Source organism: Loxodonta africana, chromosome 20 (genome assembly GCF_030014295.1).
Source record: "Loxodonta africana isolate mLoxAfr1 chromosome 20, mLoxAfr1.hap2, whole genome shotgun sequence".
In the NCBI taxonomy this organism is placed as follows: Eukaryota; Metazoa; Chordata; class Mammalia; order Proboscidea; family Elephantidae; genus Loxodonta; species Loxodonta africana.
Window position 1 is genome coordinate 40,251,872 of NC_087361.1, and position 26,698 is coordinate 40,278,569.

The 26,698-nt window shown below is 40.5% G+C and overlaps 1 protein-coding gene across 2 annotated transcripts in view; it reads left to right on the forward strand.

Annotated features, from left to right (window-relative positions):
* The window catches only part of CXADR (CXADR Ig-like cell adhesion molecule), a 115,882-nt gene that overhangs the window by 62,119 nt on the left and 27,065 nt on the right, over positions 1-26,698 (forward strand). Inside the window, exons 2-7 of one of the 2 annotated variants that reach the window (XM_064273121.1) lie at positions 7,583-7,749; positions 12,817-13,021; positions 21,028-21,183; positions 22,546-22,668; positions 23,215-23,353; positions 23,512-23,695. In XM_064273121.1, coding sequence (XP_064129191.1) covers positions 7,621-7,749; positions 12,817-13,021; positions 21,028-21,183; positions 22,546-22,668; positions 23,215-23,353; positions 23,512-23,695 — 936 coding nt within the window. In that variant the 5' untranslated portion in view covers positions 7,583-7,620. Of the gene's footprint in view, positions 1-7,582; positions 7,750-12,816; positions 13,022-21,027; positions 21,184-22,545; positions 22,669-23,214; positions 23,354-23,511; positions 24,827-26,698 lie in introns of those variants that run through there. The other variant, XM_023548217.2, reaches the window with a different exon arrangement.

Below are 26,698 nucleotides of genomic sequence, written 5' to 3' on the forward strand. Positions count from 1 at the left end.
TCTAGGAAATGTGATAAAACTCTGGAGCCCACCTAAGTCAGCTTAACAATAAAATTAAAAAGAAAAAATACAGGGTAATATGCTAAATGCTGAATGGATGATTCAGATAGTAGAAAGTAAAGGTACTGTGAGCATTCATAGAAAGAAGGAAAGAAACACCATTGCAGGCTGGAGAGATAGAAGAACACCTTAGTGAATGAGGTCGGAGTGCAACTGGGTTTATTAGGTAGGAATGGTAGGAAGTTATTTATTCAAAGGATGAAGTAATTATTCAGGAGAAGCATTTCAGATTTTACACATAAATATCAAACCATATAGTTATAAATAGAGTGGTATTGTTAGGTGCCATTGAGTCTATGTTCAACTCATAGCGACCCCATGTGACAAAGCAGAACTGCCCCATAGGGTTTTCTAGGCTGTAATCATTACAGAAACAGATTGCCAGGGGTGGGCTTAACCATTGCACTGCCAAGGCTCTCTTTTAATAGAATAGTGGACATGAAATGGAGACAGGAGTAGTATGGACCTTTCGGGGGATAATAAGAGGGCAAGTAGTGGTTTAGTGGTAATATTTTTGCCTTCCATGTGGGTGACCCAGGTTCTGTTCCTAGCCAGTGCCCTTCATGCACGGACGCCATCTGACTTGTGTGTTGTTATGAGGCTGAGCAGGTTTCGGTGGAGCTTCTAGACCAAGGAAGAAAGGCCTGATGATCTACTTTGGGAAATTAGCCAGTGAAAACCCAGTGAATAACAAGGGCCCAAAAAAAAAAAAAAAAAGTTTTTTTTTTTTTTTAATCTGCAGCCAGTCACATGGGGGTGCCACAGGAGCAGTGGCCTTCTGTTCCATTGTGAATGGGCTTGCCACAAGTTGGGGGCTGACTTGATGGCAGGTAACGATTACAAAAGAGTAGTCCATTTGGGCTGAATCCATGGATTTGGATGGTGTAGGATCAGTCTCTGCTGTATAACAAACCAACCCAAATTCTACAGATTTAAAAACAAAAATTGTGTTATTTATGATTCTGCAGGTTGGCAGTTTATGCTAGGCTGAGGTGGAAAGTTCTAGGCTCACTCCTGGGGCTCCTGACGGCTGGCCTGGACTGGGGCTCGGTATCCCAGGGTGGCCGCATGTCGGGCAGTTCTCTTTTCTGTGGTTGGCTCACACGGTGTCTGTGGCCTGAGAAGGCCAAGGGCTCTTGAGACCTAGACTCGAAGTTCACATGACAGCACACTCATGCCACGTTGCTCAGAGCAAGGTCAGCCTCAGATTTCAAGGAAGAGGTGCAGAGAGTTTGTGTCCATTTGTCATCTTTAAGTGGTGTACTTGAATGTGGTTTAAAGTTATGGTTGTGCCTGAGTATCAGTGGTCTTGAATGGAACCAGGCTTTTTTTTTTTTTCCGCTCAGTCTGTTGACTTCAACTTGATTAACATTTTCTTACTATTGATAGCCTCTTTGTGTTCAGATTACTTTAGGGCCAGTGAAAATGATCATATAATGGCTAATAATTTGTTTTTTTGTTTTGTTGGAATTTATTACTTTAAACACAGTGTCGGACTAACCATTGCGGAGAATTAGAACTTTGGATTATTTATCCTTTAGTTTGCTATAATATGTTCGTATTTATGGGGTGGGGGGTGGGGGAGGAGGCAGGTCCCTGCAGCATAAGCTTAGCGTTTAGGGCCTCTTCTAGGTCACCACTCAGCGCTGAATGTCAGCGTCAGGTCCAAATGGTGGAACTGCGTAACGGAGAACAGTGCATTGATTTGAAATAGGTGGTTCATGGTGCATTAGATGTTTGAGCTTATACTTAAGAAAATGTGAGGTTATCACAGGGAAAACATAGATGTGATGAGATAGTCATGCCAACTTTGACATTAAGTAGAAAAAAAATTGTTTTGTGCGACTGTTCATTTACAGAATCAGTGTGCGTTTTAAATCCCGATGTTAGCTTATTCCAACTTGACACCATAAGACATAACCAATAAACAGATCTATTTTTATGTGGAAAATTGAGATGAACAGAATTGTTTTTCTCCTGAAAAACAGGATGTGACTAGATTAAACTGTTTTTCTCTTATAGATCAAGAAATGGTGCAGCTTTGCTCACAGTTTATTTTCCACCTTTTATGCATGTAAGAGATAACTGGTATCGTTAAGTAAACTTAGCAGCAAGGAGGAGCCTTTTTTTTGTTTTTCTTTTTTTTTTAATTTTACTTCAGATGAAGATTTACAGAACAAGCTAGTTTCTCATTAGACAGCACACATATTTGTTTTCTGACACTGGTTAACCACCCCACGACATGTCAGCACACTCCCTTCTAGACTTTGGATTCCCTATTACCAGCTTTCCTGTCCCCTCCTGCCTTCTAGTCTGCCCCAGGGCTGGTGTGCCACTTTAGTCTTGTTTTTTGAGCCTGTCCAAGCTTTGGCTGAAGGGTGAGCCTCAGGAGTGACCTCATTACTTAGCTGAAAGGGTGTTGGGGGCCATACTCTCAGGATTTCTCCAGTCTCTGTCAGGCTAGCAAGTCTGGTCTTCCTTTTTGAGTTAGAATTTTGTTCTACATTTTTCTCCAGCTCTGTCCAAGACCCTCTTTTGTGATGCCGGTCAGAGCAGTCAGTGGTGGTAGCCAGGTATCATTTAGTTGTACTGGACTCAGTCTGGTGGAGGCCGTGGAAGAGGTGGTCCGTTCGAGTCATTTGGACTAATCTTTCCCTTGTATCTTTAGTTTTCTTCATTCTTCCTTTTTTTTTTCCAGCTCTTGCAGCATTGTAGTGGGTTTAAGCTATCTCTTTTTAACAATTTACGGAAGGATTGTAGGGATTTTTGTTTGGCTCAAGATATATTATTTTGACTTTTACTTATTTTTCAAATATGTCATTCAGGATTAATTTTCTGTGTGTGGCTAAATAGAAGTTTTAGGTCCTTGAGCGCCATAATTTGCTCTTGGCTACTGTCTTAGTCATCTAGTGGTGCTATAACAGAAATATCATAAGTGGATGGCTTTTTAAGAGGAGTTTATTCCCTCACAGCCTAGTAGCCTGCAAGTCTAAATTCAGGGCATAACTCCAGGGGAAGGCATTCTTTTCTCTGTCAGCTGTGGAGGAAGGTACTGGTCATCAGTGTTCCCCAAGTCAAGGAGCTTCTCAGCATCAGGATCCTCAGTCCAAAGAACACGCTATGCTCCCACTGCTTCTTTTTTGGTGGTATGTGGTCTTTTCTGCTCGCTTCTCTCTTTTATAGCTTGAAAGAGATTGGCTCAAGACACAATCCAATCTTGTAGATGAAGTCCTGCCTCACTAACATAACTGCCACTAATCCTATCTCATCAACATCACAGAGATAGGATTTACAGGACATAGGAAAATCACGTCAGATGGCACAGTGGTGGACAATCAAACAATACTGGGAATCATGGCCTAGCCAAATTGATACACATAATTTTGGGGGACGCAATTCAATCCATGACAGCTACTAACTGAAAAATTGGAGAGTCTCATCCATCCAGTGGTGCTGTGGAAAAAAGGCCTGGCAAATTTGCTACTGTAAGGTTACAGTCATTGAAAACCCTGTGGAGCACAGTTCTTCTCTGAAGCAGACGGGATCACCATGAAACAGAATTGACTTCATAGCAACAGTTTTTTTTTTTTTTTAAACAGATAATGAATTTCAAAATTGTTTATGCAATTTTAAGGTGTCTTTTTAAACCAAAACCAAACCCGTTGCCATCAAGTCGATTCCGACTCATAGCGACCCTATAGGACAGAGTAGAACTGCCCCATAGCGTTTCCAAGGAGCGCCTGATGGATCCGAACAGCCGACCCCTTGGTTAGCAGCTAACACTTAACCACTGCACCACCAGGGTGTCCCCTTTTTAAACAGCATATAATAAATATGATTGATGGCTATTGTTCAGAAGGGAAATAAGGGATGACTAGTAAGAAATGCCTTAAAGAAAATAGATTAATTATTTTGTAAATTAACAAATAGAAATTGACAGTGTTTCCCCTCTTTCTGAATTGTCTTCATCAAAATTTAGACTTAAAGAAGCCTTGGCAGAAGACTTGTCAGAATTCGGTAATGTGTGCCCCACCAACAGAGAGCTCCCAGTGTGGAGGTGGCACTGTGACAAGCATGAATTAATGTAGCTTTGAATTAGTGTGACAAAACTGACCTTTTAGAGCATCTGGTTAAATTCAGTTCTAGTGAAAACTTATATAATGTTGGAAAATTCACAGTACTCTTGAAGAAAATCGTATCCGTAAAGATAGATGTTAATATTATGAGTGCATTTTTACAAAGGCACAAATTAAAAACTGGGGGATTGCTGAGTTTGAATTCAGCTATTTTGGCCCCAAATTACACTCTTCTTCCTGAGTGGCTGTGGTGCATGAAGCAAGCCCGCAGGGTAATTGTCGTTATTATTGTTAGTTGATGTTGAGTTAATACAGGCTCATGGCGACCCCATGTGTGCAGAATAGAACTGCTCCATAGGGCTCTTTTTTTTAAATAATGTTTCATTGTATTTTAGGTGTAAGTTTACACAGCAAGTTAGGTTCCCATTTAGTAATTTTTATATAAATTGTTCCATGTTATTGGTCACAATTTTCACAATATGTCAGCATTCTCATAATTTCCATACTGTTTATTGCGTTGCTCTAGCTTCTGTTCACCTCCTTCTTGCTTTTGGGAAAACGTTGACTGTTTGGTCTCATATAGTTTATTGTTTAATGGAGCACGTTACTCACACAGATGATACTGTTTATTTTATAGGCCAGTCTATGGTTTGAGTGAAAAGTGACCTCCAGAATAGCTTCAGTTCCAACTTCAAAGGTTAACTTAGGGTGATAGTCTCAGAGGTTCCTCTAGTCTCTGTTGTTCCAGTAGGTCTCGTCTTTTTAGAAATTTGAATTTTGACCTACATTTTCCTCCCATTCTATCCAAGACCTTCGGTTTTATCTCTGGTCAGAACAACCGATAGGTCGATAGTGGCAACAGGGTACCATCTAGTTTTTTTTTTTTTTTAATTATGCTTTACCTGAAAGTTTACAGAGCAAATTACTTTCCCATTCAGCACTTTCTACTCAGATTACCTTATAACATTGGCTGCACTCCCTGTGATGCGTCAGCACTCTCCCCTACCTCGGGTTCTCCGTTTCCATCTGTCCGTTTTTCCTGTCTCTTCCTGCCTTCTTGTCATTGTTTTCGGGCAGGTGTTGCCTGTTTAGTCTTGTATACATGTCTGAACTAAGAAGCACATTCCTTACCTGTGTTATTGTTTTATAGGCCTGTCTTATTTTTGGCCGAAGGGTGAACTCTGGAAGTAGCTTCAGTGTGAGTTAAAAGGGTGTCCTCGGGCCATAGTCTCTGTTAGACCTGTAAGTCTGGTCTTTTTTTGTGAATTTGAATTTTTATATGCATTTTTTCTCCCTCTCTCTCCAGGGCCCTAAGTTGTAATTGCTGTCGATGGTGGTAACTGGGCACCACCTAGTTCTTCTGAGCACAGGCTTGTGGAGGCTGTGGTACTTGTGGTTCATTCATTAGTCCTTTGTACTAATATTTCCCTCATGTCTTTGGTTTTCTTCATTCTCTTTGCTCTGGAAGGGATAGGACCAGTAGATGTACCTTCCACGGCCGCTTACAAGCTTTTAAGACCCCAGATTCTGCTCACCGAAGTTGGATGTAGGACGTTTTCTTTATGAACTATGTTATGCCAGTTGACCTAGATGACCCCTGCGACCATAGTCCCCATCCCTCACACCTGTAACTCAGTTCCTCTGGGCGATTATGTGTCTATGACGCTTTTATGACTTTGCCTTGGTCAAGTTATGCATACCTCTCCTATATTGTATACTGTCTTTCCCTTCAAGAAAGTTAACATTTATCCACTATCTAGTTAGTGATTTCCCCTCCCTCGTAGCCGTCAAAGATTGTTTCTTTCTGTATGTAAACCTTTTCTTGAGTTTGTATAATAGTGGTCCCATACAGTATTTGTTCTTTTATGATTGACTTATTTCACTCAGCGAAATGCCCTCCAGATTCATCCATGTCGTGAGATATTTCGCAGATTTGTCGTAGTTCTTTATCATTGCATACTATTCCATTGTGTGTATGTACCCTAATTTGTTTATCCATTTATCTGTTGATGGACATTTAGGTTGTTTTCATCTTTTTGGTATTATGAATAATGCAGTGAATGTGGGTGTGCATATGTCTGTTCATGTGATGGCTCTTATTTATCTAGGATATGTTCCTAGGAATGAGAGTTCTGAATCGTATGGTATCTCTAGCTTTTTAAGGACGTGTCATATCATTTTCTGTATTGGTTGTACCATTTTACATTTCCACGAGCAGTGCACAAGAGTTCCAGTTTCCAAGCCTCTTCAACATTTTTTTTTTTTTTTTTTAGTGCCAGTAATGTTGGGATGAGATGGTATCTCAGTGTACTTTTGATTTGCATTTTTCTAATGGCTTAATGATTGTGAACATTTCCTCATGTGTCTGTTAGCCACCTGGATGTCGTCTTTGGTGAAGTGTCTGTTCCTATCCTTTGCCCATTTTTTAATCAGATTATTTGTCTTTTTATTGTCAAGGTGTTGCAGTATTTTATCAATTTTAGAGATTAGACCCTTGTTGGATGTTGTAGCTAAATATTTTTTCCCAATCTGTAGCTTCTCTTTTTACTCTTTTGGTAAAATCTTTTGATGAGCGTAAGTGTTTAATTTTCAGGAGCTCCTAGTTACCTAGATTATCTTCTGATGTTTGTGCATTGTTAGTTATGGTTTGTATTGAATTTTTACCATTTATTAGAGCCCCTAGCATTGTCTTTATTTTTTCTTCTATGGTCTTTAACATTTTAGGTTTTATGTTTAGGTCTTTGATCCATTTTGAACTTGTTTTTGTGTATGGTGTGAAATATGGGTACCATCTAGTTCTCCCAGTCTCAGGTTAGAAGAGGCCATGGTTTGTGTGGATTATTAATTTTGCAGATTAGTTTCTTCTTTGAGCCTTTGATTTCCTTCATTCCCTCTGGCTCTATGAGTAGAAACCAATAGTTATATCTTAGATGGCCACTTGTAAGCTTTTAAGACCCCAAACACTACTGACCAAACTAAGATATAGAACATTATCTTTATGAACTTTGTTACACCAGTTGACTAAGTTGTCCCCGGAGACTATGATCCTGTGTCTTTTAACCCAGTAAACCAGTCGTGCGAGTTGTTTGGATATGTCTAGGAAGCCTCTGTAACCGTGCGCCCCAGTGTGCTTTGTTATTTATATGAATATATGTGCAGCACACACAAACATGTGTATACATAAGTCTACGGATACATCTATGCACACACATGAATTTATTCACATATGCCTTTTTATACACATATATGCAAACATACCTACCTAGGTAACCACACACGTCTTTTTTGGCTATTACTGTTGTTGCTCCATAGAGTTTTCGAGGCTGTGACCTTTCAGAAGCAGATCACCGAGGTACCTGTGGGTGGATTCAAACTGCCATTTGCACTATCCGGGAACTAGTAATAGCAGATACTTATTTAGTCCATGTACACGTTTCTCTCTCCAGATTTCACTAGAAGTTTAAGTATAACTACTCCTGACCAGATGATTGAAAAAGCCAAAGGGGAAACTGCGTATTTGCCATGCAAATTTACCCTTAGTCCAGAAGACCAGGGACCATTGGACATCGAGTGGCTGCTATCGCCAGCTGATAATCAGAAGGTGGATCAAGTGGTAAGTTGGATAAGGGCTTGCTCACTCAGCAGATGTTTGGGGGGCTTGTGTTACATGTGCATTGTTGTGCTGATCACCTGGGTGGGCGCAGGGACCTGGGAAGAAATCCCCAGACTTCTCAGATTTTTTAGTCTGGGTGAGGAAGACATACAGTCTGGTGGAATGTGAGGAATATGTAATGGAGTGAGATAGATAATAAGTGACCTAAGATTCAGAGGAAGAAGAGGTCACTGGACTTCAAGGAGGAAGAGGAACTTGTGAGTTAAGCTTCTGAAAATCTGCATTTGGAATGTATTTGAGGCAGGCCATGGAGGGCAGGATAACATGGAGCAGACATGATAGCATGGCAGGAACGTGCATGATGTGTTAGGGGCCCGTGCATAAACTGCACTTTGTTAAAAGTTAGAAGTGATTTTTAAGTTTTACACAAGGATTCTGTCGCCATTAGAAACTGTCATTAAGTGTAACAAAGCTACATATTATTACAGAGCCTGATTTCAAGTTAGAAATCCTGTACAATGAATTTCTTAGTCTTTATACCATAGAAATAACTTGTATTTAATCTTAAGTTTAAAAAATTGAGTATCAAAACATTGTTATAGAACTTTTCGCTGATTGCAAAGTAATGACAGTCTACTGTAGAAAAGTTGGAAAATCAAAAAATAGCACAAAGGAGGGAAATTGCTCAATAATCTCACCTCAGCTACATATATCACACTTTCCCTTTTAGTGGTTTCAGAAGATTTCATTTGATTTTGAATGGTGCATATTGATCTGATAGAGTTCATTTAAAAAGTTAATTACGTAGAGCACAGGAAAAGAAAATATTTAGGGGAATATGGTAATACATGCATTTGGGGGAGAATTTTATTTTTACTTATGGTCCATATGAAAGTAAAAGGAAAAAAAAAAAAAACCATTGCCATTGAGTTGATTCCAACTCATAGTGACTCTGTGAGACAGAGTAGAACTGCCCCATAGGGTTTCCAAGGCTGTAATCTTTACGGAAGCGGGCTGCCATGTCTTTCTCCCGCCAAGCACCTGGCGGGTTCAAACCGCCAACCTTTTGATTAACAGCCGAGCTCTTTGACCACAGGGCCACAAGGGCTCCCTCATATAAAAGTAGGGGTTATTTAAAAGCTGAATGTAAAGTTCTTCCATTCAGTGGCTGAATTATGATGTATTTGTGAAGGAAATAATTAAGGTTCTTTGCCAAGTTATGAATGACTATGGCCAGTCCCTGCAGGGACATACCTCTGCCCTGATTTCAATATCAGCAACTTCCTTCTGGCTGCCTAAGCAGAATAAGTGCAGCTGGATTCACTCTGTAAACAGCCCAGATGCCCTGTTCTCTTCCTCTCTCTCTTGCTTCCCCTTTCTTTTCTCTGTGGAAGTGCTGGCACCTTGAATATAGGCTCCTACCTTTGGACATGTTATCAGGAGAGATCAGTCCCTGGACAAGGACATCATGCTTGGTTAATTAGAGGGTCAGTAAAGAAGAGGAAGACCCTCAACAAGATGGATTGACACAGTGACTGCAACAGTAGGCCAAACATAGCAACGATTGTCAGGATGGTGCAGGACTGGGCAGTGTTTGGTTCTCTTGTACACAGGGTCACTGTGTGTCGGAACCGACTTGATAGCACCTAACAACAATGCCTAAGATAGGTGAAGCTTGGGAGATCTGTAGAGGGTACAGGTCCTAAATGCTTCTGGCCTCACACGTTTATCTCATGATTGAAGCCCTGTGACCAGGCGCAGATAGAAACCAAGAGGCACTGTCCACACCGTAACCTTGAGTGTGTCCCTGATGGAAGGAGGCCCCAAGTCTTCCATGCCCAGCCTTGACATGTGCAGTAGTTGTGAGATAAGCATGAAACTGGGGACTGGGTTTGAGTACCCACTTCTGGGTGAAAAACCTATCCTCTAACCTAAAACACCATCAGACCAAAAGAAAGAGGGCAAGATTGAGGCAGAAGAGGATTTTTACATAGGATTTCAGCTACATCATCTGTTAATGGGGGCCTCTTTTTAATGTATTTAAGCTTGCTGGCGGTGTGTTTAAGGACTGGGCTGAAGACCATTCCATCTCCTTAGTTGGCAGAGTTGCCATGTATTATGCACTTACCATGTGCTGAACATGTGTCTGGGTGGCGCAGATGGTTTCTACTGGGCTACTAACTGAAAGGTTGGCAGTTGAAACCCACCCAGAGGCACTCTGGAAGAAAGGCCTGGCAATCTGCTTCAGTAGAGATTACAGATCAAGAAAACCCTACGGAACTCAGTTCTCCTCTATAACACCTGGGGCCTATGAGTTGGAACTGACTGTATAGCATCAGGTTTTTAAAAAATGTGCTGAGCAGTGTTTTTATGTACTTTTATTACATTACATTTCCTTATTTAAGCCTTAAAATAACACCCTCAGATAAGAATTATTATACACATAAAGAGGAGGAAGTAGAGATCCAGGAACTTAAAGGAATATGCCTGCTTTCACACACTGGTTAACGAATGCCTTTGAGGGTTTCAGCCCAGCTCTCTCTGTCTCCCACACCTGTGTTTCTGTTATCCTTTGCACTATCCTGTACTGCCTCCCATGTTTGTTTCCTAAGCCTCAGTTTTCTCATGTGTAGAATAGGAGCAAATATACCTACTTCACAGGGTTGTTAAGAGAATTCAGTGAAACCTTATTTGCACAGCATTTTGTAAGCTTAAAAGTGAATGGAAATGTTAGTTAAGAATTTTAGCACTGTATACTGTGCCGTGTTGAATGGATCTGGTTTGCATCTTAGCTGTGTGAATTTGCCACAGCTTTCCTCATCCTAAATGTTAAACGTGGACAGTGCCCACCCCTGTAGGATTGTCAAGAGGAATAAATGAAGACGTATAAAATTGCCTGGTAAATGTCAGTTCCTAATTTCTTCTTTTTTTTTTAAATTGTGCTTTAGGTGAAAGTTTACAGTGCAAATTAGCCTCTCATTGAAAAATTTATACACAAATTGTTTTGTGACATTGATTGTAATTCCCACAATGTATCATCACTTTCCCCCTTGCCACCCCGAGTTCCCCATGTCCGTTCGTCCAGTTTTCCTGCCTTCTCGTCTTTGCTTTTGGGCAGGTATAGTTTCTAATTTCTGTAACTACTGTTCATAACATTGTTTTTCTTGGGAAATTACTATAATGGTTTACAAAATAATTAACAGTGGGAACACATGTTTGTCAGGTCCTCCTCAAAAGCCTACTCAGCGTGTGTGCCTAGCAAACATAAACCAAAAAACTGAACCCGTTGCTGTCAAGTCAAACATGAGGAATCGAAAATACAGTAGATTGAACTTAATGGCTTTTCACAACAGAGATTCAGTAGTTAAATCCAGAACAAAATATAGTAACCTCCTCTGAGGAGTTCTCAGTGTTGCTGTTGACAAGTGTGGGTAGCAGGAAGGTGGAAGAAATAAAGTAATGGCCTGTGTTGGCAGAGTACATCAGCTGTAGACTCTTCAACTGTTCTTTTTTCCCTTAAGCCCGCTGCCTTCGAGTGGATTCCAGCTCATAGTGACCCTATAGGACAGAGTAGAACTGCCTCATAGGGTTTCCAAGGAGCACCTGGTAGATTTGAACTGCCAGCCTTTTGGCTAGCAGTTGTAGCTCTTAACCACTATGCCACCAGGGTTTCCTTTATTAGCAAACTGGTATTGAGTGCACCCTGGATGCAAACACTTACAAGAAAGGCTTTTAGTGGATTAGGGGTAGTCAGCCTGGCGGGGGAGGTGGCGATGCAGAGAAGAACTCAAGTCTCTGTCCTCATGGGAAAAGGTGTTCTTGGGAGACATTTAATCTGATTGTACTGCCCGTAATTCACATCTCAGATAAAAAGCTATTTGCAGATGTAGGCATGTTTCCTGATTATTATTTGAGCTTGGTACCACTGCTCTTTGGCCCTTGGGTCTCATAGCACCAGAGTAAGGGATCTCATTAGCAAATGTGCAAAATTATATGCTAAATTAATTTTGTTGGTTGTTAGAGATAACTACTGGCAGTTTTCTTCCAACTCATTTTTTTTTTTTTTAAATAATACTTTATTGTGTTTTCGGTGAAGGTTTACACAGCAGTTTAGGTTCCCGTTCGACAGTTACTACAGAAGTTGTTCAGTGACATTGGTTACGTTCTTCACAATGCGTGAACATTCTCATTATTTTTGTTTCTACTTGTTCTGTTGCCATCCAAGTCAGTTTTAACACAGATTTTATTTCCTCTCCAATTCTTACCTTCAGGTATTTCCATCAGTGCCAATAATAGTGGCTTAGAGAACTCAGTGGAATTAGGAAAGGATCTTTGTTCTTAGTTACAGAAAAGTCTTAGGATGATCATGTTAACCTAAGTACATGTATCTTAAGAGTTTTTTTTCATCTATTAGAGTCTAGAACCCTCAAGTGCTCCAGTTTAATATTAAGACAAAAATGATATTGTCTTTTTTAATTTTCCGTCTTTGATTCCACAGGTAAATTATCATAAGCCTTTTGGGGATAGGGTTGATGTTATACACTTGATTGACACACCACATGCAGCCTATGAGGCAGTTGGAAATTAGAAAACCCTATTGCCCTCAAGTCAGCTCTGACTCATGGCAACTCCATGTGTGTCAGAGCAGAGCTGTGCTGTATGGGATTTTCCGTTCTTCTGAGACACCTCTAGGTGGATTGGAACCTCCAGCCTTCAGTTAGCAGCCAAGCTCATTAACCATTGTCACCACCCAGGGACTCCAGAAAAATAGAGTGTGTAGAATTTAAGAGATCTGAATTTTTGTCCAGTGTTACTCAATAGCTCTCTTACTCATGTTGGGTCTTGGTTTCCCCAATTAAAAGGGGAGTGGACTGAAGGATCACATCGATCCCTTTCTAATTTTTCATTCTGTAATTTGGATAATTGTAGGCTTTTCAAAAATCTGTGTTCTTACTCTGTTTTTTTCTTTATCTCACAATAGTGTGATATATTTATCATTCCTTTAATGAGACAGGTTTTATTTGGTTGGCTGGTTTTTTCTCTTATGTTATTTTGGTTTTCTTTTAGATTATTTTATATTCTGGAGACAAAATTTATGATGACTACTATCAAGATCTGAAAGGACGAGTCCATTTTACAAGTAATGATCTCAAATCTGGTGATGCATCGATAAATGTAACAAATCTGCAGTTATCAGATATTGGCACCTATCAGTGCAAAGTGAAAAAAGCTCCTGGTGTTGGAAATAAGAAGATTCAGCTGACAGTTCTTGGTAAGTTATTTGTATTAATGTTAAGTATTAACAGTATTATAGTAGCAGCATATTAGAGTAACAATTTTAAACATTTAAGGTACCTCCAATGTCCTCAAATATCATAAAACATAAAAGTAGTAGCTTTTTTGGATATGAAACATAGCAGTGATCAGTTTCTTTGTCAGGTTCACAAAAGAGTTTGAAAGTAGGTGGAGGAATATGATGATGGGGGGAAGACCCCAAGGCAGAGAGGAGATCCTTACTTTGTTTTGTCTCAGAATTAACCGGAACCTCTTCATTTCCCTGGGCCTCAGCCTATCTTTTTGGAGAATGAGATTTAATAGTCTTTAAATTTACCCGTGAGATCTCATTCAGCTCAGAATTATTATGTGTTCTTTTAAGCTTTTACCCTCATTACCCTCAAATAAATGAGGTTTTTATTATGAATAATTGGAGTATTTAGGAGATGGAATGTGGTAAAGGGAACATTGACTTGGAATATGGCCATTAGATGTCAGAGAAAGTCATATAGTCTCCCTGAGCATCACTGTTTTGTATCCTTAAAGTGAGAGGGTTAGATAGATGATCACAGGGTGTCTTGTAGCTCTGTATATGATAATGAAGGAGATAAGCATAAGCTGCTTTGTGAACTGTCAAAGACTGAAAAGTTCCTTCTCCTCCTCTAGTTTCTATGGTGATGTGCACAGGCAGTCTTAACTTCTTCAGTTTGAGACACCCTCAAATGTTGTAATTTATAAATATACTTCTAAAACCTTATTGTGGTGACTTTACACAAAATATGCATTGGCTACCATGTAGAAAAACATAGCCATCCAGCTCTTTTTTTCTATGACAGCAAATACCCTGTTCTTGACCTAAAGTCTCCTGTTTTGAGGAGGGACTCAGGGACGTACTTTATATAGGAAATGCTGATTGCTGGAATTGCCTAGCATACCCTAGAAATAACTAATCAAGGCAGGCCTCCCTCCCCACATCAACTTTCACCTCATTCCTTCTGTTGTAGATAACTGACTAGTGTAAAGTAGAAAAGTGTGTTGGATTCCAGAGTCATTTAGAATATCATTGCATTCTAAAGAATGAATATCAGAGCAGATGTGTACTAGAAGCATTGCTGATTCGTGTGCTCCCCAATGACAACTTCTGGGGCTATCCTGATTGGTGAGGCAGTTTTCTGGTTACTGGAAGCATCAACGGGTGGGAAGAAAAGGAGGACAGGGCACCCCATCCTACATGGCACTGCATCAGAATGTTTCCTGTGGTATGAGAGTAAGTGAACCTGGCCAAGGAACCAGGAAAAGGAATATGATGACATTGGAAAGCCTAGCTTTCTGTGTCTATAGTGAGTAAACATGGAGTAACCTTTCTTTTTATAAGTGTGTGTTATTGTTAGGTGCCATGGATTTGCTTCCAGCTCATAGCGACCCTCTGTACAACAGAACGAAGCACTGCCCAGTCCTGTACCATCCTCACAATTGTTATTATGCTTGAGCCCATTGTTGCAGCCACTGTGTCAGTCCATCTCATTGAGGGTCTTCCTTTTTTTTGCTCACCCTCTACCAAGCATGATGTCCTTCTCCAGGGATTGGTCCCTCTTGATGATGACATTGTTGTTAGGTACCATTGAGTCGGTTCTGAATAACAGTGACCCCATATACAACAGAATAAAACACTGCCTGGTCCTGTACCATTCTCACAATCGTTGCATACATATGAAGTGATTGAAATTACCATGACTGTCAGGCACTCCTTAGTCCTCAAAGTGATATCTTTACTTCTTATTAATACTTTAAAGAGGTCATTTGCAGCAGATTTACCCAATGCAATAGGTTTTTTGATTTCTTGATTGCTGCTTGAATGTGGTAAGTGTGTAAACAGGTAAAAGTTTAAGAGGTGGTCTGAACTCATCCCAGACCCAGGGATACCTGAGAATGTGATCCCGAGTGCCCTTTCTTTCAACACTGCTGTCCAAGAACTCTTAAGGTATATGTGGAAGTTCAGCTGGTTCATGATGAACCAAGCAGATTATACCTGGTCATCAGAGTTGTTTATCATGGAACCCCTCTTTGATGGGACAGCTGCACTGGAAGGAATGTGATTGGCATGTATTCCCAGAAGAACTGTGGACGAGCACAGTTTGTGTATGTGTGTATTGCTGGATCCCATAGGACCAGGTTCTAGGTTAAATTTGCAGGTTCCAACTGAAGAGGTCATTGCAGCACAGGACAGTGTGACTCTGCCTTTAAGTATTACAACACGTATCCCAAAACGAGGTGGGCTTGGCAGCTCCTGTCTGGAGGTGAGATAAGAAGGCAGAGGGAGACAGGAGCTGATTGAATGGACACGGGGAATACAGGGTGGAGAGGAGGAGCGTGCTGTCTCATTAGGGGGAGAGCAGCTAGGAGTACATAGCAAAGTGTGTATAAGTTTTTGTATGAAAGACTGGCTTGATTTGTAAACTTTGACTTAAAGCACAATAAATTAAAAAAAAAAAAAGGGGGTCTTGGATACTGATTGCACATAATACGGCCAAGTGCACTCTCACAGCAGCAGCGGGAGGAATGGCTCTTCTAATTAAACCTTACAAACCCAACATCTGATTTCCTGGAATGGAAGTGCTTTGTTAATGCTAACTCCTTTTGTTAAATCTGTAGGAGATTACCATGGCCAAGCAAACCATGAATTAAACCTAAAGAGGGGAGAAGGGGTTTAAATTGAGATAAGAGGAAAGAGGAAGAAGGTCTTGCTGAAGAGAAAGGAGCCAGGAAATATTCGTTGTTGTTAGCTGCCCCCACTATTAAGAAATAAAAAAAACCAAACCAGATGCCATTCAGCCAGTTCCGACACATGGCAATTCCATGTGTGTCAAAGTAGTAGAACTGTGTCCCATAGGGCTTTCAGTGGCTGTGACCTTTCTGAAGTAGATTGCCAGGCCTTTGTTCTCAGGTGCCTCCGGGTAGATTCAAACTACCAGCCTTTCAGTTAGTAGCCGAGCTCTTGACCATTTTCATCACCCAGAGACTCTTGCCCCTAATGATAATGGGTGACTGATATACTTTGATCCCTCGAGGCTGCCTCAGAGCCAGCAAAGAACCTCTCTAGCTTGCTCTTCCATCTTCTCAGAGGAATCCTGCCACTCCTGGTAGAAAGCCACTTTTGTTTTCTCTTGGCAGTGAAAATCAAGCTTATCTGTTAGCATTGCCTGAAAATCCTGCCTGGGTAATCTGGAGGAAAGATAAGATGAAATGCCTTCTAGTGATCTGACTGAATCATGGTTCATTGGAGTTTTCATTTGATTCACTGTTAGTTGCTCTGTTGAATACTTTCTTTTGTAGAAAATCTGAGGGAGATGCTACTGTGGTGTCCATAGGATAATGATAGTTCACCACTGAGCCCCTGTGATCTGTGTGGCCATGAACCCAACGTGTCTCTCAGTCAGTTGTATGAATGTGTTGCTGTAGCTTCCCCATAGGCCAGAGCCTGTCCTACTCTTTTAGAATCAAAACAGCACGAAGATGCTGTAGAAGCTAAAGGGAGGTGATGATAACAGAAGGAACTGATTGAGGGTTAATATGGTGGCCACATATCACAATCTCTCTTAAGACCTTTTGCTTTAAACAGACTGACTTGTTCTGAAAGAGTAGAGCATGCACAATTAAAATGGTTTCCTGGACATATGTAGTGCACTCAGACTGCATCCATGCTACCAGAACACATTGGCAACAACAGCATGTGTGACAACGCAGTCAACTCTAGCCCTAAAGGTCCTATGGCATCTGCAAGCCATTGCTATGGGGCAGGGCATTTTTTTTTAATTGTGCTTTAAGGGAAAGTTTACAGATCAAGTCAGTCTCTCACGCAGAAACTTATACACCTTGCTACATACTCCCAGTTGCTCTCCCCCTAATGAGACGGCCCGCTCCTTCCCTTCACTCTCGTTTTTCCTGTCCATTTCACCAGCTTCTAACCCGCTCTACCCTCTCATTGCCCCTTCAGGGAGGAGATGCCAACATAGTCTCAAGTGTCCATCTGATCCAGGAAGCTCACTCCTCATCAGCATCCCTCTCCAACCCATTGTCCAGTCCAATACCTGTCTGAAGAGTTGGCTTCGGTAATGGTTCCCGTCCTGGGCAAACAGAAGGCCTGGGGGCCATGACTACTGGGGTCCTTCTAGTCTCAGTCAGATCATTAAGTCTGGTCTTTTTACAAGAATTTGGGGTCTGCATCCCACTGCTCTCCTGCTCCCTCAGGGCTTCTCTGTTGTGCTCCCTGTCAGGGCAGTCATCAGTTGTAGCTGGGCACCATCTAGTTCTTCTGGTCTCAGGCTGATACAGTTTCTGGTTTATGTGGCCCTTTCTGTCTCTTGGGCTCGTAATTACCTTGTATCTTTGGTGTTCTTTTTTCTCCTTTGATCCAGGTGGGTTGAGACCAATTGATGTATCTTAAACTTAGATGGCTGCTTGCTAGCGTTTAAGACCCCAGACGCCTCTCTCCAAAGTGGGATGCAGAATGTTTTCTTAATAGATTTTATTATGCCAACTGACTTAGATGTCCCCTGAAACCATGGTCCCCAAACCCCTGGAGGCAGGGCATTTTTACCCCCACTTTCTGTTTTGAAATAATTTTAGATTTATTTAAAAGTTGCAAAAATAGCAGGGAGTTCCTGTATACTCATCATCCGTTTTCAGAGCACAATTATCAAAACAAACATTGGTACATTGGTGTTTCGTTCTGTTGTACGTAGGATCGCTGAGTCGGAACCAACTCGAGGGGACCTAACAAAACAATACTATTAACTAAATTACAGACCTAATTTGAATTTCATGGTTTTCCACAATACATTTATGTCTCCTTAGTCTCCTTCAGTTATGTCAAGGGGCATGGGATATCAGTATATCTTGTTGTTAATCATGATCACTTGGTTTAAGTTTTATCAGATGGGCTTCTCCACCATAAAGTTATTATTTTTCCTTCTGTAATTAAAAAATATCTTAGGGGAGATAGTTTGACACCATGAAAATATCCTATTTCGCCTCATGCTTTTGCCTCCTGAATTTAGCATCTATTGATGGATCTCTCCTGGAGTTGGGATATTTTGAAGCATGCAGAAATGACATTCTTAGAAGGATGACATCAAGATAAAACTACATGCTGTCCTGTATAGGGGTTTAGAGAGCTTTTCCTATAGACCCATTCGGCCACTAGCATGGAAGGATGATGATGGAATATAGGCATGGAGCAAAGCATTACTAAGTTGGTGCAAGTGTAACTGGACAGTCCAGTACCCTTACCTGGGAAGGACTATTGGCTGTGCTCATGCTCGCGGAGTTAAATGTTCTGAGGATAATGGCCAGCTATCCTGAAAGCCCAGGCCAACAAAACGTGTAGGAGACAAGGCTTTGTTTTTCCTTTGTGGTTTTTATCTTTCTTCCTCTACCATTCCAGGAGGACTACCATGGATTAAGAGTTACTCTTCCTAGTGATGGAATCGTTGGGGTTGGGCATTTAAAAGTATTGTATTTTCTCTTCCCAGCGGAAAGCACGTGGGCTACTCCAAAGTGACACCGGGAAACCAGTGGTGACAAAATCTTGTTTTTTTGTGGCTGCAGTATGTTGAGATCCCAGACTCAAGGTGGCCCTGGAATTCTGAACAGTGGCTTTTAGTAACTGCCATATTGGATATGCTTGGTATATGGGAAAGGGAAATTTTAGGGTTAGAATAGGATATTACCAATAGGTTTTTGATGTACAGAGCATTGTCTTAATACCTCCTTTACTGCTAGCATACAAAAGGATTTGTGGGTAGTTCGAAGGCGAACAAGGCTTATTTCAGTAAAAGCTCATAAGATGAAGTAATTTGCAAAATTAGTGTGAAAGTCCAACTGATGTAATCTCCATGGCAACTGTCAATCTAAAAACAAACAAATTTGCTTAGAAAGCTCAGCAAAGCCGTTAAAAGCATTGCTGGTCCCTATTAAAAGTAGAAGTAGCAACAGGTGAAGGGCAGACATACAATCAAACTTAGCTGAAGATACCCCACCGGACAGGACAAATCCTGTTGGCCAACTTTGGAAAACAGTTTAGCAGTCTCCTATAAACATACACTAACCATATAACCCCGCAATTCCCAAAAGAAAGGAAAAGGTAGGCCTATGGGTTCATGGATGGCCAAACAGCATTGTTCCCAATAGTAGAAAACTATAAATACATCTTCACGTTTATTCATAATAGTGGAAGAATAAAAACTCATACAAGACTGAAAGGTGAAAATCAGCTCAAATTAAAAAGGAAAAGCAGTCCTGATATTTATTACACTGGGAAGACACAGGCAGATAAAGCCAGCTGCAGAGTTTGTAAGAAACAGTTTCTCCCAAGGTTGTAGAAAAAAAACCAAAACCAACCCCATTGCTATCAAGTCGATTCTGACTCATAGTGACTCTATAGGGCAGAGTAGAACTGCCCTGTTGGGTTGCCAAGAAGCAGCTGGTAGGTTAGAACTGCCGAGTTTTTGGTTACCAGTGGAGCTTTTGACCACTGCGCCACCAAGGATCCCGAAGTTGTAGCTGTAAGATGCAGACTACTGCTGTCTTCCCAGTGTCGTCCCCAGACCTGTTTAGCTCTACTCATCCTTTACTGGGAGTACAGTTGCTGAACCACCCTCACCGCCTGACAGAACCCAGTCCCTGTTTAATCCCCACTTCTCCTAATCCCACCCCAGAAACAGCATCTGCTTCAGAACAGATACCCACTTCCCTTAGACACTCTTCAGAATCCTTCCAAGTCCCTCCTCTCTTGTCCAGTGGCATCCCGCGCTTCCTCTAGAGTGCCATCCTGACTCATCAGTCTGATGTTGACAGACTACGTGCTTACTCAGGGTGGGTTTAGCTGATTAGGCTTTAGCAATAGCCGCCAGACTGGAAAAAGTGTTCATCAACAAGTACATAAAAAAAAAAAAAAAAAGGACACAGATAAGGAAATTTATGCCGTCATCATTCATTGGAATACTACTCAGCAATTAAAGTGAACGAACTACTGGTGTATGCAGCAACATGGATCAATCTCAGAAACATGTTGACTAAAGGAAGAGTAGAAGACCAAAAAGTATATGCTGTCTTACTCCATTTATATGAGCCTAGAAGATGCAGAACTAATCTATAGGGGTAGGAATCCGAGCAGTGGCTGATTGGCTAGAGTTGGGGAGGGAGATGGACTGTACCAAGCATGAGGAAACTTTCTTGGAAGATGATTGGGTAGTGCTTGTCAGAAGTGATCAGCCTGCAGATTAAGATACGATTTTATTGTATGTATGTTCTGCCTTCATGAAGTTTCAGAAGAGTATGAGATGACAGGTGTTAATCCAGGGTGCGGGTTGGGTGAATTGCAGGAAGTAAGTAAGTTTAGCAGCTGCTTTAAACTTTTACCCAGGAAGACCTGGGACATAACCTCAAATTTACCTCTTTATAACATTGCTTTCTGGAAAGTATAGAGTGAATGTGATTGTGGAATGTTAATTGGTCCTTGCTGCACTAAGCAGATTGTCCCTGTTACTAGAACTATGTATTGTAAACTCTCTGATTGACGGGTAGCAGCACCCAGAGAGATGTGACTTGGCACATACTCCCAGAGGGCTACATGTCAAGCACGGAGTAAAAGAATAGGTAAGGAATGGAGAGGAAAGCTTCCTTGAGTCTTAAGTGGTCCAACCCGCATCATCCTTGCTCTTTTGAAGTGCGCCTTGTGGAACGGAGGAGCGCAGAGCTGCCCCTGTTGTATTGCCAGACTCCTAATGCAGTTGTTGCTTGCCTGAGCTCCTTGCCTGTTTTTTGTGGGTTAAAGCTGAGTAAACTGGTGTTGAGAACCTACTGTGGCTTTTCAGTCTTTTTGTTAATTCTGAATGCAGGATCCACTGATAACAAGCTGGTGGCTGTGCAGCATGCTCTGTGTTTAAGTGTTATAAAAGTGAATTCCATTTTCTTGTATGAAGTTTCTTTTTTTCCTTTTCCCAGTTAAGCCTTCAGGTACGAGATGTTACATTGATGGATCAGAAGAAATCGGAAATGACTTTAAACTAAAATGTGAGCCACAGGAAGGTTCACTTCCATTACGATATGAATGGCAAAAACTGTCTGACTCTCAGAAAATGCCCGCGTCGTGGTTAGCAGGTACTGCTGATTATCCAATTTGTAAGATGTGCCGTTGGTTTGAACTTAAATCCAGTAGGGGGTGTGTGTTCGTGTGTGTTTAATTCCTGAATGCCTTCCCTTTTCTACACAGAACCATCAAAGTTCTGTGGGAACCGATCCAGTGTTCTATAATGGCATCTCGATGTCATATAGTATAAATTAATAAATAACATTTCTGTAATGATTTCACCTTTTAGTATGTTATATTTACTAACTTTGTGATTTTTTTTTTCAATTGATGATAATGATGGGAAATGTTCATATCATAAATTTGATAGTGGCTAAATTATAACAGCAAGAACTGGATCTTGACTGTTTTGCCTTGTTAATAGTTCGTGTTGGAGATGTAATAATTTACCCATGGTGTGTTAATTGACCTGGTAGTTAAAGCCAATTACTAACTTAAAGGAATGCAACACTTGAACATGACTTACCCTGCTTCCCTCCTCCCCACCCTGGTCTTAAGTAGGACTTGGCTTCTGTTTCGTTTTTCAAACCAAGAGGCCAAACTAGGTGATCTGAGATCCCTTCTGACTTTGTCTTGTATGTTTCTTCCACATGGTAAGTTTTTGCAAATCTTTTTGCTGCACCAAGAGCCTTTATGGCATGGGGCACTTCTTATAAATCAGATGGTGGCAGAAGTGGGTTTATGTGTAGGACCAGCTCCTCTGAATCAGCTGAGGATCTCTGTGCCTGGCTAAAGGAATCGTGGTTTCTTTTACCTTGATACAAGTGAACTGGAGGCATGATTGCTTCATTCCAGGGCATGCATGTGGCTTGCTGAACTGTTTGTGCAGCCCAGTTTTAGTCTGTTGTGCTTTAAACTAAAATCTCAGAGCTAAGAGTTGAAATAGTACAGACAGTCTGTGGATTACAGACGAGATCCGTTTCTAAGCCTGTCTTTAAATCAAACTTGTAGGTAAGTTGGAACAGGTACATACGGTTCTTATTTAGCGTCATTTAGTCAAATGTTAGTCCGTATGTTTGTCTTAGAACTGTCCCCCATAGGGTTTCCAAGGATCGGCTGGTGGATTTGGATTACCAGCCTTTCGGTTGGCAGTCTTAACGTTTAACCACTGTGCCATCAGGGCCCCACATGCGTATAGAACACCTGAGAAACACTTCCAAACCGCGCCACAGTGTTTTCATGAGGGCCAGGAAGTAGTATGCACATTTGTCATTACAGAACCTTGTATTTAACTCAAATTTTTAATATAATAGGCTTGATAGCAGTCCGTTCTTAAGTATGAGTTGTCCTTAAGTCAGACATTTGTAACCTGGTTACTGCCTGTACTGTAAAAATGAATTTTGCACTTCTTTTCCCTCCCCTTCTCACCGTAGAAATGACTTCACCTGTTATATCTGTAAAAAATGCCTCTACTGAGTATTCTGGGACATACAGTTGTACAGTCCAAAACAGAGTGGGCACTGACCAGTGCCTGCTACGCCTGGATGTCGTTCCTCGTAAGTATCTTTCCGTCAGCCGTGATAACGTTTCTTTCTGTTACTTTATAGAGCTCTTCTTTGAGTCAGTCAGCAAGTGTCTGTTCAGGGCAAGGGGATGCTAATTTTGCACTAAGCATTTTGTGGCTCGGTTATTAGCTTTTCTAACTTATGGAAAGGAGAAAATACTATATTAACAAAATCTTCTTCATTATCATAGTGATATTAAATTAAGAAAATAAGAGTTGTCATATTAACTTCCGTGTACCATATTTAACCATTGTAAGTATGAGCAGCTTAGAACATTCTTATATGCTAATAAAAAAAAATTTTTTTTTTATTTTTTTAACCAAGATAGCTTTGAGTATTAAAATTGTTTACCCTTGTTTCATCTTTTTTTATGTTTTATGTAGATTATACATTTCAGAGGAAAGTTCTTTTAATGAATTTTCCCCCTAGATCATAAAAGGCTAAATAATTCCCAACCTATTAGTGTGTATCCTACCTTCGGTATGAATATAGTTTTATTTAACTATTAATTGTATTTTTATTAACCTCCTGTTCTAGCTTCAAATAGAGCTGCAACAATTGCAGGAGCTGTTATCGGAATTTTGCTTGCTCTAGTGCTCATCGGTCTAATTATCTTTTGCTGCCGTAAAAAGCGCAGAGAAGAAAAATATGAAAAGGAAGTGCATCATGATATCAGGTAACTAAATACACACACACATACTTTTTATGTACTTAGTATATACTAGTAATATACTAGAGGATCTTCCCCCACCCCACCCATGATTCGTAGCTTACATAACTGTAGGTTTTAAAAAACTTGTTCTTTTAACCTGTATCGGGAACGTTGCTTTCCAGAGAGGATGTGCCTCCTCCAAAGAGCCGAACATCCACTGCCAGGAGCTACATCGGCAGCAATCATTCATCCCTGGGATCCATGTCTCCTTCCAACATGGAAGGCTATTCCAAGACTCAGTATAACCAAGTGCCAAGTGAAGACTTTGAACATGCTCCTCAGAGCCCGACTCTCCCACCCACTAAGGTAGCTGGCCCTAATCTCAGTAGAATGGGAGCAGTGCCTGTGATGATCCCAGCCCAGAGCAAGGATGGCTCCATAGTATAGAGCCTCCTCACTGTTCATCTGTGCTCTCTCCATGCTTCTTCTCTTGAGATAATGAACACGTGGTCTCTTCTAAATTTCATTACCAGCCTCAAAAGGTACCAAAAAGAAGTTAATCAGAAACCATAAGGCATTTACTTTGAATAGTTTTGTTTGGTTATATTGAAATCGTAAAGGCATTAAAGTTACTAAAGGTAAATAAACCATCCAAAAAAGATAGATTTTATGTAAGAGGTTGATTTCATAAGTTTCACAATATTAATACCTAAGTAAGATGTAGCACTTTGAATCTGAAACCATAGCTGGAGAAATTGGTGAACTTACATGCACACCAAGCTGATACTTGAATCATCTGGAAGTGGTACTTTCTAATTTCTACCATTTGTTTCTGGATACCTTTCTCATTTAATTTATGGTCCATTTAGTGCCCCCCCCCCCCCCCCGCAGTTGGTAAGGAAACATTCATGGCAAAAATACTTACAGACATATATGTTCGTTCTTGATTTTATAGCTTCTTTAAAAACTCTTAAGTGTGTTTGGAATGTTTTTAATAACAGAAAACACCAACATGTTTTAGAAATTACTGGTTTTACTTCTGAGTCACTTAATCATCCATGAACCTTGTTTATGAAATGATTTCAATATTTAACCGATAGACTGCTACAGGGCTAGAGACATATACACTCTTTTATATGCTAAAGTCAAGGAGCATCTATCAGGTTCATTAGAGATGAACAAATGTCAGCTGCACACAGAGATGACAAGCATTGGTACAGTAGTGGGGATGGATTTTGTTGGAGAGTGATCCAAGGCCTCCAGGCCAATGGCGGTATTCATGGCGGTGACTAGCCAGATCAGTGACTAAGATTTTGTAGCTTGCCCTATCCACTGAACTCATGGACCTAGACTCTTTAAAAAGAACAGCTGTTCCCAGCTAAACACAGGCTCTCCACTGTAGCTGATATTTTTCTAGTAAGAAAAAATTATAACTCATTTATCACTTGGTAGTTACAGACTGAAATTCTGTACTTATTGGTTCCAAATTTTGAAATTTCCCCCATTCAGTTTTTTTTTTTTTTTTTAACGTTCTTGTATATTTTATATGTAAGAATCATTATATAATCCTTACCCTCTTGAACACAGTTCCTGGAGGATATTTTCCTTATAGACGCAGAATGATCAAATACATTGTGAGAGAGTAAGTCTCCTCCGTCAGTTCTGGGAGGATGTACAGTTACTATTGTATGGCCAACATGTCTTTGTGTAGTTCCAGAAAATCACGTTGAGCTTTGAAAAAGTGTGAGCCGTAGTTTTGTGAAAGTGATTTATCCTTTGAAAAAAAAAGAAAAAAGGCGCAAAAGGATACTACCTGCCAAATGTGTTAAATATTGTTTTAGTAGAAGAAAGTGAACCCATTGTGTTTCCCTTCAGATTGTGAGGGAGCGTGGATATAGTGGAGTGAGCCAACAGTTTCTCTATAGTAAATACTAAGGTCTGCAATAAATTTCATTAGCTGTAAAACCTTTTCCCTAGATTTTAGTAGGGAGTTGGTTTCTGTTAACCTCTTTGGGTGCTGTGGTGGTAAATGCTGCATTATAAATTAATGTTGGCATGAAATTACAATTAAGCAGAATATTGTGTACACTTTTTAATGGTAACTTAAGCTGAATGTCTGTAATGGATTAGTGTATAGTTTTACATGTTTGGAAGCATTTTTAAAATAGGTTTTTAACCTTACATACAGTTACTTTTATACCTGTGTTAAACTTTTCATCTGTGCCTTTTGGGTAATGTAATTTTTATTATGAATTTCTGGTGCCTATGAGCTAGCTATCACCTGAAAGGTGCTTAGAGGTGAAGGTACTGCTTCCAAAAATGCGTCACTGTGACACCTGTCCTCTCCCTTTGAATCTTGCCCCTTCTTCTCTGTTCTTTTTGGATGCAGTTAAATGTGTTACTCATAAGGATTTCAAAATGTCAACGCCCCCAGCATTCTTTGACTGTGTTCATGGCTTCTGATTTTATAATAGTAACTATTTTTGAATGCCAGATGGCTGGACTTTTTTATATGAATACAATGTATTTATAAGATACTATAAGAATAAATATGTAGCAGAACACAAATTTTAATATAAAGTTGGTCCTTTCTATTCCTGATTGTCATGTAATGAAGATTAAGCTATCACTATAAGTAGAAATTGGAGCCCTGGTGGCACAGTGCTTAAGAGCTCGGCTGCTAACTAAAAGGCTGGCAGTTCAGATCCACCAGCCCCTCCTGGGAAACCCTGTGGGGCAGTTCTACTCTGTCCTGTAAGGTCGCTAGAGTTGGGTTGACCCGATGGCAACAGGTTTAGTTTATAAGTAGAGACTACTCCAAAAGGTGGACATGTGTGAGACCCTTCTTTCCCCTAGTCTTCCTATTTATCTAGAATTTGGCTCTAAGTAAATCAGTATCTCTTTCAGAAAAGTTTTCTGTGTAGATAGATCCATACCAACTGCAGTCTGAGAAATGAGCTAGTACCCTGAGGAAGACCTGTTACGTGTGGTTAAGCTGACAGGACAGAATTGAGTTTCAGGCATGTGTCTCCAGCTGCTTTCCTTTAAATTTCAGGTGATCCAAAGGCCAGATAGTATCACTAATAACTTCCCAAATAATCCTCACTGATAATTTCAACTGAACTAGAGATCAAATATTTGTTACGGAATTGTTACTAATCATCAGTAGTTTACTCAAAAAAAAATTGCTGTACAAGCATTTCTATAGAGAGACAAAAACATCGGTCAAGGACGACGCTGCATCTTCAGAGCAGAGCCGTTGAGGGCCACTCTACACCTAAGCAACCCAAAACTCTGTTTGTACGTTACACGGAGTAACTCTAAAAGAAATAATACCGTGGAGTATGTGGTTCTGCATCTTGAATATGA